We start from the raw sequence: 16,678 nt of genomic DNA on the forward strand, positions 1-16,678 counted from the left end.
CCTCTGTTGTCACCCTTCATTGTGGTTTCATATCCACACTAGCAGTGTTGTTGATTTTGCTACTCCTACAATACTACCTAGACTACTACTACTATTGTAGACAGATTCCGCACACAAGTGGGGAAACCCTCTCGCCCTAAGAGCCAGTACAAGGCCAATGAATTTCCAAATTCTTAGTAAAACATGTTTTTTCAAGAGTAGGTCTGCTCTTTTGTCATGTTGTTAATTACAGAGACAGAGACCAGGGCGGATAGGACAGACAGCACCGGTGCTGCGTGCTATCTCAGCAAATGCTGCGACACAAATCATACCCTGTTTTGAAGTTGGCCCCAGATATTTGTCGCTGAAAATGAGCAGTGTTCAGTTAGTGGCTTTTCAGTGGTCATGGCAAGTGCTCCAAGCAGAAGGTGAGGTGTTTCATGTGTGTAGGGATGGCAGGTGCCAAGTACTTGTACCTTGTGGCGCATCCCCCATAGTCTTGTTTGTTTAAGTTTAAATACAAAATATAGAGTTGTTGGCTTCTTGTACCCTCATCCACAAGTCAAGGGGGAAGCACTGCCCCTGCCTGGGTTCAGGGCTTTTGTTTGCTTTCCCCTCCCCTTACCACTCAAACCTCCTGTAGTAAACAGGTGATCTCGATGATTACCTGGCCCCACGTGCTTGGAATGAACTTCCAATTGCTCTTAGACAGGCCCCTAGTCTGTTGTCTTTTAGAAAGGCATTAAAAACATGGCTTTTTATTTAGGAATTGTGTTGTCTTTTATTCTCAGTTATGTTTCCTTTCCATTAAAGGTCCTCTTCGCCAAAGCGCCGGGACACTCCATTGTGAGTAGCCGTTGCGCTATAGAAGAGCTAATTAACATAACATAACATTAACATACACAACTCTGATAACACCAGGGTGGACATGTCAGTTGTGGTGCACGCATCTCAAAACGAGGTCATTGGAGAGACCGCATAAAATACCTCCGGCGCCACGAATGTATTTCAGGACTGAGCAGTCTTAACTAGGATGCATGACCTAGCGTCCCTGCATCTCCTGGTGTTGACCTCTGACCCTACCTCTCTATTAAAGGGGCTTTGCTTCTAATAGGAGGGCTTTCTTACCCCAGACTAGATGCTGGTGCATACAACACGCCACGCTATTCAGGGGTTAGAGAATCTAAAGAAGGTGGCCCCGTACAGGGCATACTAGGCTTTCATTGGACGTGCCATTAGAGGTGATGCAGAACTCGCCTGTGATCGATGTCCAACCTTAAACGCTTTCAAACCTGTCCATTGGCTGCAGGATAATGCACCGCGTGCGAGTGTATGGGAGCCACGAGCTTCAACACTATTCTTAAGGTAGCGACTAGTTTTATTGTTCTAGTTTTGCGCCAGTGACTGCTGATAATACTATATCCATCTTTGTTCCCCCACTTTAAATCGACTCTCCGATGCATTTGAAGTATATTTGTATTGTCACATTGGCGGGGGAGCAGCAGGCAGATGCGAGTGGAGCGCGCGCTGGAGAGGGAGGGGGTGGGAGGACTAGGCAGCGGGAGAGAGGGAGAAAGGAGCGCGAGGGAGGCGTTTTTAGATACATGAAGCCAAAATTACAAGTGAGCATGTTACAAAAGCAAACGTTACGTTACATGAGACAATAGTGACAGTTGTGCAAGTATCAAGAGCAACAAAATACAAGAGGTAGCAAACGATATGCAATAGCATATCTGAGGGAACACGGCCTGGGGGAAGCTGGCTGGGGAGGGGGAGGAGAAATGAAAGGAAGGCTGTGTTTGCTGGGAGAGAGAGGGGAGGTGCTGGTGTGGGAGGGGGGAGGTGCTGGTGTGGGAGGAGTGCTGCTACGGCAAGGCTGTGTTTGCGGGGAGAGAGAGGGGAGGTGCTGGTGTGGGAGGGGGGGAGTTGCTGGTGTGGGAGGAGTGCTGCTAGGGGAGGAGAAGCCCTGGCCGTGAATGCTCGTGCATGTTCACGTGAACTGCAAGAAAACGCCGGGCTGAAACCCCTTAGTTTGAAGAGGATTTTGCCGACATGAATTCGATCCTATCCATTCCTGCGGAATGGGACAGGCTCGACCTAACCATTGAAGTCTGAGGAACTCTAAGTGGGTTTGTGATTGGTCGATGTCTACCCATGACTTAAATGAGCATTGTCCCGCAGCCCACCAATCGGTTCACATATACCATGGTTTTGTCCCGACCAGTGATCCGTAGACCCTATCACGTCCCTGTAATAGTGAGCAAGCTGTGTGTATGTTTGGTCCTGTTTGCAGTCTTTTCGATCTTGAGCTAGTTTCGCATTTGGTCAAACTAGTCGTGCAGATACTCAATAAACTGAATTTTCTGGCTGTAAAGATAAGCAAGCTATACCTATGATGATGTGAATTGCATAAGGGCAGGCGGCGCTTCAAATGTTTTCATAGTCCATTCCCGTATATTTCCTTAAGTTGTATACCCCTTGAGAGCCTGGTGTGGATGAGGCAAGAGAATGCAGGCAGGCTTTCTAATGATGGGTTTTGCCTCTCCTTGGTAATCTTTTATATACATTGTGTCTTCTACAGCCGGTACCTCCAGAAATATGGTCCCCCCTCCTCCGAAAAACATGAGTGATGGACGTGGGAGATGACAACCAGGCCTTCAGCACTTGAGCACTTCAAGAAGAAGAAAAAACTCTGAACTTCACAATTGTTTGGAAGGTGGTGAAAGGGAGTGGTGGGAGAGTGGGACATTGACAGCCCAGCCAATCTACAAGAAGCACATTTGTGTGTCTCATTATGATCAGGACGTGTACCAGTGGCGAGTAACATTTGGCCGTGGACCATGTGCTGCTCGAGTGGGGAAGCGCAGCCCTTGGAGGTACACGTGTGGCGTCTATGCATGAAGTCACTTTCATGCCGTTCTTCCTACGAACTGCAGTGTGTTTTAGTACTAAATCAGAAACTCACACAGGTATGTTTTCCAGTCCAGTTTAAGGCAACGATCCTTGGCAAATCCAACAGTGATATTGTTATTTTATTTTGAAGAGCCAAATTACAGCTGCAATCTTTACCCGTGTTTTGCTTCAATGTGTAGAATGCAGTGTCTCCTCTCCACAATACTGTCTGTCTCTGGGACAACCTCTAAAGCTGCGTTACTGACACCATGAAATGCCAAGTTTCTGGACAATGATACCGTGTCACAAATATTAAGTCATGACAGGCAGTAGTGTGTGTCCTCGCCATCTCCACGAAGCAATGCGCACCAGAAAGCCTTATATGTGCAGATAAGGTCACATGACGTGTCCGCCTCGTCCATGGATCTTGAATGCCGTGGCCTCTGTCTGCCATTTGATAGAACTCTTGACTTGCCTACTCACTGCTACAAACTTCATTTGCCTGGTCTGTTTTACCTCTGCACAGGATTCTCCCTGCTCCCTCCATACTGCTTAATTTCCTGCAAACAGAGCTGTGAAATAAAAGGCTGTGGTTGTTGGTGGTGCGGGGTCTGTGTATGTGGCTCGCCCTGACATTTAGGTTCTTTTTGAAGCTGGGCCAAGACATCAGTCACAGTTGTAATGTAGGTTTGTAGTCCTGGCAGAAAGCGTGTTCAGAGTTACTTGTGGATGGAGATCAAGGGATGTCAGACCTGCAGCTGCCATTCTGGCGGAGGTCTCCAAAGGACGGATGGGCATCACAGCTCCTCTGGTCGCCACCTGTGGAGGACCCTCTAATGAATACCTGCCTTGGAGATGAAGCGTGGCGCCTTCCTTGGAGATGAAGCGTTTCGATTTGCTGCAGAGAACGCATGGTCGTCTTTGAGCTTTGTGTCCGTAACAACACAGACCTGTACTTTGCCATGGCCAATTGGGCGAACTTGAAACCTCAAGCTTCATTGGGAGTTGAGTCTTGTTTACGTGGATATCATATTGACCTCTGAGCTTCTTGGTTGTCTGCTCAAACATGGTTTCCGCCTGCGTGGCTGGGGCTGGGGCTGGGGATGATATCCCTTCCTTAGCTGAAGATTGGCCGGTTTGGTGGAGGCCTAGATGTGGTGTGGTACATGAGTGGTGGCCAGCCCAAGTGGTCCATGCAGTTCTCTACAGTTTGAGCCACATGCTCACAGCAGAACAGCTCTGGCATTGCTGTTGTCCTCTGGAAACTGGAATAGCAAATGATTGAGTAACCACTCTGAAATTGTGTGTTTTTTTTTTTTTTATAAAGTAGCTCACTTGTGGGCTCTCCTTTACAATAAATACAAGTGAAACTGAAATCTCTGCCTGCCAGACTCTGGTCACTGTGCGATGAAAGAGCTGTGTGTGATAAGCACGGATGTAACTGAGAAGAATGTGGTGCGCCTTGCTGCTGGCCTGTAGGGTGGAGTGTGCGTAGAACCCATTCGGTATAGACCGTCCACCATGGTGACAGCTGGCATCTTGTTGCTGAGTCTGGACTCCATTGTCTGCAGCCAGCGCGGCGTTCTGTGCTAGACACAATAGACCACAGAGGCTTCACATTCCTATTGTGAAAGGTGCGATGGAACAGCGTCCTTGGTAAGGGTCTGTCCCCACTGCTGCCTCTGGAGTAAGTATGCCGCCTTTGCTGTTTGACTTTGTGCCCATCACCGATGAAGGTTCCTGTACTTGGTGAAGCTTGTCGGAGTGTGTCTTTGAGGCATCTTGCTTGTTGTACATTTCCCCAAATGGCGCCTGGAGATGTCAAAGTGCTGCCCATCAGCCAGTACCATGCAGCACCTCTGCATCCACGAATGGTCTCTGGGAGTGGTTTATGAAAAGTAATATTTGCCTCCTTTCGACAGGCGATTTATGAGGGTCTTCGAGCACTCACTCTTAGTAGGTTTCATACCCGAATCACCTCAGGGACCTTGTATCAGTACCCCTACCTGGTGTTTTTGGAAGCACACTCTTCCATACCTGGTCTTCCACCAGCAGTCCAGAGGCATGGTGGTGAACTGTGAATACTTTTCCACATCTCACCAAGCCAGTGTGTGGCGTCCGCCCTTTATTTGGCTACTCAGTTTGTTGGAATGCATGCAGAGCTCCCAGGATCTTTCAAGCATTTTACCATAAAAGATAGTATTTTCGTTTTTATTTGTTGCCAGTTGCGTTATTTTTCCATTACTGTTCGATGTACGACCTGCTGTTGCATGACACATCTGGTGTAAATGCAGTTACTATAGAGATGTGTGTAACCACTACTATAGGCTGGAGCCTTCATAAGATAGCCTGGCTGGTTAGGGTGCCTGTAGCACAGCGCTGTGCATTGCCTGCTTGTCACACATTGGTGCGGATTCCAGTTTTGAACCTCTGATGTTCGGTTCCACCAGCTCGAGAGGGGACACTGGCGGTTCCAGAGCCCATGCTCGGCAGGACCTTTACGTGTCTGCATGTCTCCCAAACTGAACTGATAAGTACTCCATGCCCCCAGACCATCACTGCTGTGTGCTGATCGAAGTGTGTTGTGTGCACTTGCGGTAAGCTGTGTTGTATGGTTGTAGGATGGAAACTTCTGCAGTGTGTAGTGCACACGTGGGAGACAGTTCTCCACAGCCGGAGGCGAGGATGGAAGCCCTGCTCTATTTAAACTCTCACAGTGCCAAGTCTTGTCAAGTCTTTATTGACATCTATGCCTAATGTTAGTTGTTGCTTTTAACTGAAAGAAAAACAGATGGTTTCTGTACATTTGTGTTAATTTTAGTTGTCGTTTAGAATGAGCTTTTCTTTGACTCTAAAGTGTAAAAATTGCTTATTTATGTTGTATAGTCCTGTCAGTCCTTACTTTGCATTTGAGACAGGTTGTATGTGTGCTCTGCTTGTTGTAAAAGCACACCCGCACACAGAGCTAGTGGGGGTAGAGTGGTATAAATCACTCACCGGCTGTGTGCACCCTTGTTGTGCTGCTGAGTCTTGTGGCAAGGAGGGAGGGGGCATCCACTTGTGTTGACTTTCATCTCCAACTGCTCCCACCACAGACGCGATTGAACAGACGAAGTGGCTGTCCATGCAATAAAACACGTAGGCATAAAGAAAAGTAAAAAGGTTCCAAAATGGCGCTCTCTGCGACCCATCAGGAGCTGCTAGTCACTTGGACTCTGCCAACCTAAGCACAGGCAAATGCACTGAACTTGGTGCTGTAGAAGTATAGCTCCTCTGTCTAAAACCGCCTGTTAATAAGGGTGTTATGATTAAATAACTGACGTTCCTATCTATCCTTGATTAATGTGAATCAAACTTCCCAGTTTCACAAAACGCCAATGATATGAGCAGTAAACCAGATTTCCACCATTAATAAAGAAGCTCTACAAGGGGGTGAAACTGTTGTGTAGTACGTTTGCTCAGGGTAGTCCTTTCTTTTATCTCATTCCGTATTAGTGCCAAGAGGCGCTATAAGGCATGTCATTACCACTACTGGAGCATTTTCTCACCTAAGTAGTGCCGATAGGTGCTATAAGGCCTATCATTACCACCGTGGAGCATTTAGTTGCCAAATAGTCCCAAGAGGCGCTATAAGGTATATCCTTATCACTAGTGATGCATTTGGTCTCCAAAGCGGTGCTGATAGGTTTCTATATGGCATGTTATTATCGCTAGTGGAGCGTCGTCTTTTCTCCTTTCCTACTGCATTGAGCTAGCAGCAGGCGAGGAAGGTAGACCCTGTGATGTATTCCTATAGGTTCTGAATCGATCCCCCTATTCCTGACCCTATTCTGGTTAAACAAACCAACAAGTTAACTAACAGTCAGCCCATGAGGCAGAAAACCCCCATGATGCAGATACCGTTATCTGACGCAGTCACACTACGGCACAGGAACGTGTTATCTGATTAGGTCATAACGCTTGCGATCTAATTAGACAAGCAATATTCCTCCAGCCCCTGATAAGGCATACGGAGTTCTCATAACAAATCAAACCTATGACAACCTGGGCAAAACCCTGCGGCCATTGTTTTGATTTTACCGAGAACTTCAGCAAAAGAATGTGCTAACGAGCAAGTCGTATGACATCCTTATTGACGTATCTATGTCCATCCTTACGTCAATCTCGGCACCTTAAAGGTATAAATATTACCGATATTGCCCTATGCAAACACACGCGGTGGTGACGAGACGGAGCAGCCATACTTGCCGAAGCCCAGAGCAGAGCAGACCCCGCTGGCACAGCCCCGCCTTCCTGACGCGCTGAGAACGAGACGCGCTGATTTCTCCTGCCGAGAGATCCAGCACCGGCGCTTCCGGGTAGCCCTCGCAGGCAGCCTGGAATATCGAGACCAGAGAGAGAGATACCATCCCTCATTCAACCTAGATTCCAGGTACAGAACTGAATAACCCCTCGCAGAGAATTCTTTAGTTATTCACTTGGCAAAAACAAACTTAACTTAAACTGTAACTTTCTATTCCCGCCCACGTATTAGGCTTAGGTCAGGTACACGGGGTAGGCGTATTTAGAAACACCAGTTGAGTACGTTTAGTCAAATGTATACGTGTATATAATATATTTTATTCATTTTAAAACATCTTATGGCTTAGAAACCATATCAATGTTTTTACAGTATTATTTTATACTTCTGCTTTTAATGTATGCACTTTACTTAGCTATAAGTATTGCAATAATATCGATCCATTTCTCTTGTATGAGAAAAGAGACTGATCAATAAATAACACCTTTTTATTGAACACGCCCGTCTCTTCCTTTTCTCTACAATCTGATGAGACTAAGAATGCACGTACTGACTGAGTAAAATAAATTGCCTTTTGTTCACACGACTCTCGAGATATACTCTTGATTAGGGGAGAGCAAAGTTGTCATGTTCTATGGTTGTCAGAAACTAAATCCCTTCTTGTCTAATCCGGGAAGTTAAGTCCCTCCTGAACATTCGAGAAAGTTTCTAGTGAACTCTGAGCTAGCTGGCAAAACCCAAAACTTTAAGTCTAGTATCGACAGTAGTAGACCTAGTTAACGTCTGGCCTAGGCCTTTACTGCTGTAGGTATTATTCCAATGCGCAGAGCCTATTGGGATGATAGGAACTACACTACATGGCGCCCAACGCGTTTGGAAAGGGCGATAAAACTAACGTAAGACATTTAGAGTAACTCAGTCGTGCTTTCTCACTCAGACCCCTTTTCCCATAATACTCCAAAGACGTCTGGAGTGGGTGAAAGGTTATATCCGCCAGACCTCACAGGAGGGAACTCCTATGTATGGTTCTTGGTATAAGTCAACGTTGAAGGATACACTGTTCCAAAATATTGTGCATCTAATCTTTGTTTCCATAAGAAACCTGATCTGCAAACAAACAAAAAAATAACCATCCTGTCAGTAAAATGGTAGACAGTGATGAAGAAAGAGAGGCAGTTAGATTAGCAACTGAACTCGCGGCAGCTGATGCTACCATGCAAGACGCAGACCCGGACATAATACTCATCCCGGTCATCAAAAGAAAATCTATAACCTTAAAACTTATAGAAAACGGACTGACACCTAGAGGTGGTACAGTCATATTCGTAATTGAGGCACACGAATATCGGCAGACAGAGGTATACTATTCATGGATAAATTTTCCAGCAGCAAATCCTGTAACAAAGTACTTCCACTATTACAAAATAGAGGAACCTCCTGAAAATTACACTCCTTTCGAGGAGGTGGAAGTACCACTCAAATTTCAAGAGCATTTTCTCTTATTTGATGGCGCCCTAAAACATAATAATCACATCACCAGGCTCGGTCCTTTAGGTAGACCAGGAGCAACGTGGCCGGTCCTAGCCGGATACACACCACATCCAGACATCGACGGGATGTCTGCAGCTAACTTGCTAACACAGCTAAAACAATTAATAAAAATACATAGACAATTAGTCCAGTATGTGATGCGGACTTCAACAATTCAGCCAGCGATTAAACTCCCACAGCTGACCCCTCACCAGGGGAACACAAATAAAATTACACCACAGAACATCCAGTCCTGCCTAGGTAAAGTACCGGCTAAACGGGAACAAATACCATTCTGGCTAGCGCAGAAAATAACCCAAATAGAGGCGGTGTTTCCAGACACTACCCCGCTAGAAAAGCACAGGATTCTGACTATCTGTCTTCCAATGGGAATCGCACCACACATTGAGGACTGTGACACTTGGGGTACAGTCTTTGCTTCCATCTACACAAAAACGCACGGTGTTCCATCCATTTCGGTAATACCAGATGTGCTAAAACAAATTCAAGATGAATATGGTCCAGAACCCGCTTTAACTCTTGGTATGAAATTACTGAAAGACTTCAAGCAGGTCTCGGCTATATTATTAGCCAACATAAAAGGTGAAGCAGCAAACGTGGCGATCCGCCAGAGGTTAAAAGAGACAGATATAGCAGACCAACCAGCTGAAATTGCCAGAATCATAGAAAAATCCTATGAGGAACTAGGTAGAGATAGTTTAGGTGGAATACCAGTAAAACCGCAACTAATTGAAAGTCCTGAAAAAATATTTTTTAATAATAATTCTACATCACCAAAAAAGAACTGGGATGGAAACAAACAATCCAATCCTAAAGAAAAGAAATTCCAGTCCAGAGGAAGGTCTCCTAGGCGAAGAGAAAAATCTCCGAACCAAAGACACAGGTCACCTCAGAGTGACCCCTCTGGGAAAAGATATAACCTTAGAAATAAGGATAATATTAAAAAGCCTGATAGATATCAAGACATTGATACACGTCCCTCTCAATCTTTTCAGACTTCCTCGCAGAAATCGGAAAGAAGAGGACGATCAGAACAAAGAGAAGAGCACGCCAAGTCCAAAGACAAGGAACCTGCTCAGCTAAAAAAGAAATTACAATTTCCAAAAAAGAAGGTAGCCAGCATTAAAATAGTTAACAATGCCGAGAATACTGAGGACACAACTGAAAAACGGAGAATGGGCTCAGACAATGCTAGACAGCGCAGCAGAAGTGAGCATAGCTCGCAAAGTCCTTATGAATCATCTGGAGACAGTGGACACGAATGAATATCTTCAAGTGGAAACTGCGGACACCAGAGTTAGCAAACCTCACAAAATATACGAAATAACATTGCGTCTAGAGGGGGATAAGACTAGAAAAATAAGGGGACTATTTTGGGATAATCTCTCCAAGGGCTATGATATCCTTCTAGCTGAAAAAGACTGGCCACCAGAGTTTGTCAGGGAGTGCCCTCATGGCGAAGAAATAATTATGCCTGCCTTCTCAAATCAAATTCCTATTCATAAAAAATACACACTTGCTAGAAAGTGGGCAGTGGCTCTAGCTCCTGCTTTATATAAAAATCACGTGGGATGGGATGAGGACTCTCCTCCTCACAAAATCCAGTTAAAATCACAACCAACTGCACAAAGGCAGTACCCAATTAAGCAAGAAGCTAAAAAACAGGTAAATGAAATACTAGATCAGCTAGAATACCAGGGGGTGATTGAAACTTGCACCTCACAAATGAACAACCCTTTGTTTCCGGTCTCCAAACCAGACAATTCATACCGTCTAGTTTTGGATTACCGACACCTTAACACATGTTGCAAAACTTTTGCAGTGCAAAACTCACATAGTGCTGCACTAATGAATAACATAGTGCGCAAAAAATACAAAACAACATTAGACATCTCTAATGGATTCTTTTGTCAAAACATAGCACCAGAGAGCAGATATTTAACTGCATTCTCAATAAATGGCACTCAAAAACAATTCTTTCGGTTAGCCCAGGGGTACAAGAACAGCCCGGGGGTATTCTCAGCGAGAGTAACAGAATTACTACAACTATATGATGATGAAGCATTATCTTATGTCGATGACATATACTTAACAGATGATGACTTGGAGACTCACTTGAAAAGAGTGAACACCATAATACTTGGGTTCGCAGCAGAGGGTTACAAATTCAACTTTAAAAAATCCAGAATTGCCCATCTGACAGTCCTGTTCTTAGGATATGAATTATCAAGCGAAGGCAAAAGCCTGGCTGACAATTTCCTAGAGAAATGTGCCGTACTCCAAGCACCTAGAACACTAAAAAACTTAGTCAATTCTAGGCTTCCTAAATTTCGGATGAACATACATTGCAAATTACGCAGAAAGGGTCAAACCCCTTTATGATCTGATAAAACCCGATTTTAAAAGATCCAATTGGACTCAAATACACACAGAAATTTTGAGATCCCTACAAACAGACATGCTAATTAAAACAAAATTAGAAACACGTGATAACACACGCAATCTTGTGATTCGAGTCATCCCAGGGAGATGCGGATTCACATACCTGACCTCTAATGAGGGAGAAAAGGTACCAATTGCATTCAAATCACACTTGTACACAGAAGCTGAACAAAATTTCAGCAACAAAGAAAAAATTGTTCATGCAGTTCAAACCGCAATAGCTAGAGAAAAAGATCAAGCTGACGGTAGACATATCACAGTCAGAACAGCTGAATCAGCCTTTAAGGCACTAACAACACCGTGTAATTTACCAACAACAACATTGAATCCGGAATGGATACAATGGGTGAATTCAATCACAACGGACAAAGTATACTATTACTTTGATCCAGAACTAGAAGAATTAAAAAATCTAGAATATGAAAGAACATTCCCTCTGCCAATCGACATTCTGCCTTTACGACATTACGCCTGTGTAATTTATACAGACGGACATGCTCAACCCCCCGTTTGGGGAGAACAGGCATACAACCCCACATGTGGGATTACAAAAGAAGTGTGGCGCGGAGGTAAACTAAAACCTCTATTAACAAAAACACACTCAGTAGAAACTAATTCAGAACAACAAACTGAAATACTAGCATTGAAAATGGCGCTAGATAATGCGGATCGCGAATTCCCGACACTTATAGTGTCAGATTCCTATTACTGCGTCAAATCATATAACAAGGATTTGCAGACATGGATTCAAAACGGTTACAAAGATGACACAGATGCAACAATAAAGCAGAAAATGCTTTGGGAACAAATAGCTCTTTTACAAAAAGAGCTACCAAAGACTCACGTGACACACTCACTGAGTCATCAGCGTGATGGCGTTCACGTTGCAGGGAATTCATTGGCTGAGACAGCCACAGCGGCAGCCACTAAATCGGCTCCCGTAGTTCGAAAAAAGCGTACATTAAAATACATTGACGGTGAAACAGTACTGGCAGTGAAAACGTCATCAAAAGGCGACTGCTCAGCGTTACCGATCAACTATCCACTCAATTATACATACATAATCGATGCAAACTCCGTCCCTTTTGCTAGAATCCCTGGAGTGGGGGATAGGGTGATTCCAAACATGGACAGGAGAAACTTGTTAATCGCAGACGCACATATGGGCGAGGGTCTCAGACACCTAAAACTAAAAGATTCTCTGGAAGAATTACAATCACGGTACTGGTGGCCAGGCATGAGCCTGCGTCACACCATGTTTGTAAAAAACTGCCCAAACTGCAACAGAGATCGCAGTGGGGAGAGAAACAGTTTAATACCTCGTCGGTTTACTCCAGAAAAGATCAAGAGTAAAAAAGAAGGCGTGCGATTAACATATACAGGCTAGTTTACACTTATAATGTAGATCACCAGCACTCGGCTGACGTCTGGACTGTTATACAAAGATTTGCAAGTCTAAATGGCATATACGCTAAGAGCATGCTACGTTTGACCATTGTTTTCACTCTAGCCCTCCAGCCTGATGGGAAACATGGCCAAATGAGCATAGCACAGCGGGAATCTTCTCACTTCCTTCCTGAGGGATACGGGATGGTGTAAAGAAAAAACCAAGGCATAAAGCAATCTATAACGGAAAGGATATTAGGTTCGGGAGCTGGGTGGGTCAAACATCTAATAAGTGTCCAACGTAGTCTAAATAACTTGCCAAGAAATTCTCTGAAGGGATTCAGTGCGTACGAATTATTATTTGGAACTAGGATGTTGATCTCTGACATTGATAGTCAGACTTCAGTGGGGAGAGAAAAAAACTTTGATATCAAAGACCGTTTGGCTATTTTGCAGGACTTAAACAAAACAAGAAAAGACCTGAGCAACATAAAATTGAAACAACAGCCAACAACCACTGAAGAACCACCACCTGTCCCAGCAAGACCTGTCTGGATTCCAAAAGTCGGGGATCTAGTCAGGGAAAAGATCGCGGTAAAGAAGGAATTTGGGCCTTCTTACAGAAAAGCAGTTCCTGTCTTGTCTGTCAACGGGACAAGATCAGTTGTACTACCGCCACTTGCTGGAAAAAAGGAGAACCGAGTTGTATCCATCGACCTGGTAAAACCACAACATGTGGCCGATAACAAACAGTAGGCCAAGTGGACTCCCAATAAGTAGCAGAACACCAAGGTTTGCTACCAGTACAGAGGTCCTAACGAAGAGGCTCATCACATTCGAAACGCCTACAGAAAAACAACAAGGACTATGCAACAATGCAATAGAACTCAGACCTCTGAAAACCCAAATAAAAACATTTAGCAGAGACACACCAATCTATAATGAAGTACCAAGTGAAAATGCAAGAAACAGAAATCCTGAACCAATTGGAACAATTGACAGAACTGCATCCGGCTACTTCATAAACTTCGATGATTCCTCTGAAGGCTTCAGTGAATCAAAGACACAGCCATCATCAAAAACCTTTAAAGATAAAGCTAAAGAACTTTTGAAACAACTGAAAGAAACATATCTGATTTCTCCATGGATTGAATTTTGGGTGGGTTTTGGTGCATTTATCCTCATACTTTGGCTCATCATGATACTAACTTTGGGACGCTTCATTGAGGGAAAATATGCAAAAATGGACACAGCAAGTCAGAAAATCAACTTGATCCTCAAACCACACGCATCTTCACACATCGAGAAAAGAGAACTTTCTTCAGTCAACTTCACAGCCAATCCGATACCTGGTGGGGTAGCCTGGGACAACACTGACTATGAAATTTATGGTCCGGTCGAAATCCTGAAATATCCACACCAAATTAAGATCTCATTGAGTGACTTTGCAAAACCAAGCTCATTTGCTGATGATTGGGACTTCGAAAGCATTAATAATATGATGTCTGACTTAGTAATGTCTGCTAAATTTACCAAACATGATTATTTGCAGGGTTCTACAAATTATGATAGTATGTACTGTTATAACCACTATGGTAACCATTTTTTACATAGATCTGCACAACCTAGAAATGTTTTAAATTATAATCAATGGGAACATTGTGCAACCCCTCCAAAAGGAAGCTCAAGGACCTTCTATGACAAATATTCATACTTTTCAGGTTTTAACACAAGTAATGCTGAAGCATTCTATTTTAAATTGTCAAACAAGACAGGGACAAAGACCATGATAACCAACACAAAATTGATATATTCAGACTCATTCTTTGAAAAAATGAATACTTTTGGTTTTGATTATTGGGACAAGAATGTTGAATTGAAAAGTGTTTGGGGTACAAAAGAATGGCAAGTACAGGGTATAGAATCTATGTTTAGAGCCTGCATGATCCCAGAACAAATATTTTTAAATGACACTGTTCGACAATCCACCTGTCTTGGCCTAGCCAAAATCAAAGACTTAAATAAACAGTCTATTCCAAAGCCAACAATGTTCAGCAATAGCTCTACAGATGAAGAGATAGACGTAAATTATGTATTAAACCAAAACAGAACACATCCTGATTGGAAACAGTGGTTGATCTGGCCCACAGATACAAATAACTGTCAAGATAGATTTCTGAACAAAACACAGGGGTTCAAAATGACCAGGCCAGACCCTAGATATCCCCAAATACATCACCCAGGGATAATAACCACCTACAGTGTGGGCAAATTATGCCTTCAATGGCTACAAACTTCCACACTGGCAGAAATTAAACAACACCTAACTTTACTTACTGATGGTGCTGACTTGCGTGATTTCATTATGGGACCGCGCAGACAGCGTCAAAAACGTTTCATAGCAGCCTCTGTATATGCAGCATACAATGAGGCCTGGAAGGTTACTGAAATTGAAACAGCAGAGAGAATACGGGAAATTGACCGTATTAATTTGGAAAAATCACTTTCTGTAGTGGACAATGGGTTAATGACTCTGTCCTCCAGAATTTTTTCTTTGGACAGCATTGTGTCTTCAGCAATCGACATATTGTCGCAAGACTTACTGTTATTACAACACGGTCAGTCACAATTGCGCTCTATTGTACAGCTTGGCTGGACGTTACAAAATCTGCGTTCAGGCTATATGCCTTGGCGTTTAATCAACACAACGTCACTATTCCAAATCTTTAACCTTACTGATAGACAAATCAGTATGGCACAAAAGGGTGCTGATTATACAATCTTGAGCATTGAAAAACTCGAAAGATTACCAGTGACAATGTCAGAACGACCTGTCAGTGAATGGATAATACATGGGATAATAAATATTCCAATCTCAACCTTCAGATTTCAATACTGCCAAAAATATATACAGGCTGGCATGTACGAGAAATTGGGAAAGGGGTACATTAAAACATCATGGAACCTGCCCTATTCACATGCATGTGTCAGTAATAAAGGACAGAAAGTGTTTCTTAGTGGCAATAATTGTGCGATGTCACTAAGCGGCACGCTTCTGTGTAACGGAATTAGTTTGCATGGAGCCTGTGAAGGGAATTCATACAACCTTTCATGTCACCAGCAAGGCGCACCTGCAACAGAAATAGAACCATTCTTTCAAAGACTCTATAATGGGAGTTACATTCTAATTGTAGACCGCAGATGTTGTAGTCTTATGCCCGGGACTCCTTATCTAGTAACTACGACTGCGAAGGTCAAGTGCTGTGGACGCTCATTGTTCCCCAGCTCCTTTCCAGACAGGGAGGCAAGGACATGGCCCAATTTGAAAATTACTTCTATTCGAATAGATACTTTAAGCAGAAGGAAAACAGTGCTTCTTCAGACGCCTACAAGGCTCACGTCATCAAAAGAAACGTATGATCTACAAGTCGCAAGGACGACTGCAGAGATACATTCATTGTTATCAACTAATTCCCCCATACATTTCGCAGAAATACTAAACGAAATCTTAAATATTTCTGATACCAATGGGGTCTCAAAGGTATTTAAGACAGTATTTTCGATGGCATTAACACCATTCAAAGCCATACTGGGTATTTTTCCAGATTTCGTCCATTCGATTTTTGGCGGACTTCCCCTGATCTTGGGACTAATTGCAGGAATCCTATTCCTAGTCCTTATTTTTCGTTATGGCAACCCATGTCACAGACCAAACTCTTGCGACAAGGGAAGAAACAATCCTAGCCATTGGATACCGGGACCGGATATCAAAAATCCTGGGACTCTCCCGGCTTAGAGACCTGAACATGACTTGGTTTCTATCATTTCGACCAATGTGGCAAAGATGTGTTTTACCTGTATTAAGGTGTCTGCTATGCGGAGAAGAATGCGTGTTAGACACCTGTCTAACGCTACAATCGGATGCGCCAATGGATGCAGAAACATTGTTGAGCCCGATCAAGGTTCATGCTTTGTGCTGCCCTCAAAGGCTACCAATCCTGATGACGGCATTCGTGGAAGCTTCACCACTACGATTGATGGGTAGTGAAGTTCAAGATGAAAGCAGCATCGATCAGGTACGACCTTCTGTCAGCAATGCAAATCAGAATGTCAATGGAAACAATCATG

The 16,678-nt window shown here is 43.7% G+C and overlaps 1 protein-coding gene across 1 annotated transcript in view; it reads left to right on the forward strand.

The window, feature by feature from the left end:
* AUP1 (AUP1 lipid droplet regulating VLDL assembly factor) overlaps window positions 1-4,247 on the forward strand; it is a 142,187-nt gene extending 137,940 nt beyond the window's left edge. Inside the window, exon 12 of the mRNA XM_078678822.1 lies at window positions 2,561-4,247. Coding sequence (XP_078534948.1) covers window positions 2,561-2,609 — 49 coding nt within the window. The 3' untranslated portion in view covers window positions 2,610-4,247. The remainder of the gene's footprint in view (window positions 1-2,560) is intronic.
* Window positions 4,248-16,678: the final 12,431 nt, after the last annotated feature.

The sequence above is a fragment of the Lissotriton helveticus genome, chromosome 2_2 (assembly GCF_964261635.1).
Source record: "Lissotriton helveticus chromosome 2_2, aLisHel1.1, whole genome shotgun sequence".
Taxonomy (NCBI): domain Eukaryota; kingdom Metazoa; phylum Chordata; class Amphibia; order Caudata; family Salamandridae; genus Lissotriton; species Lissotriton helveticus.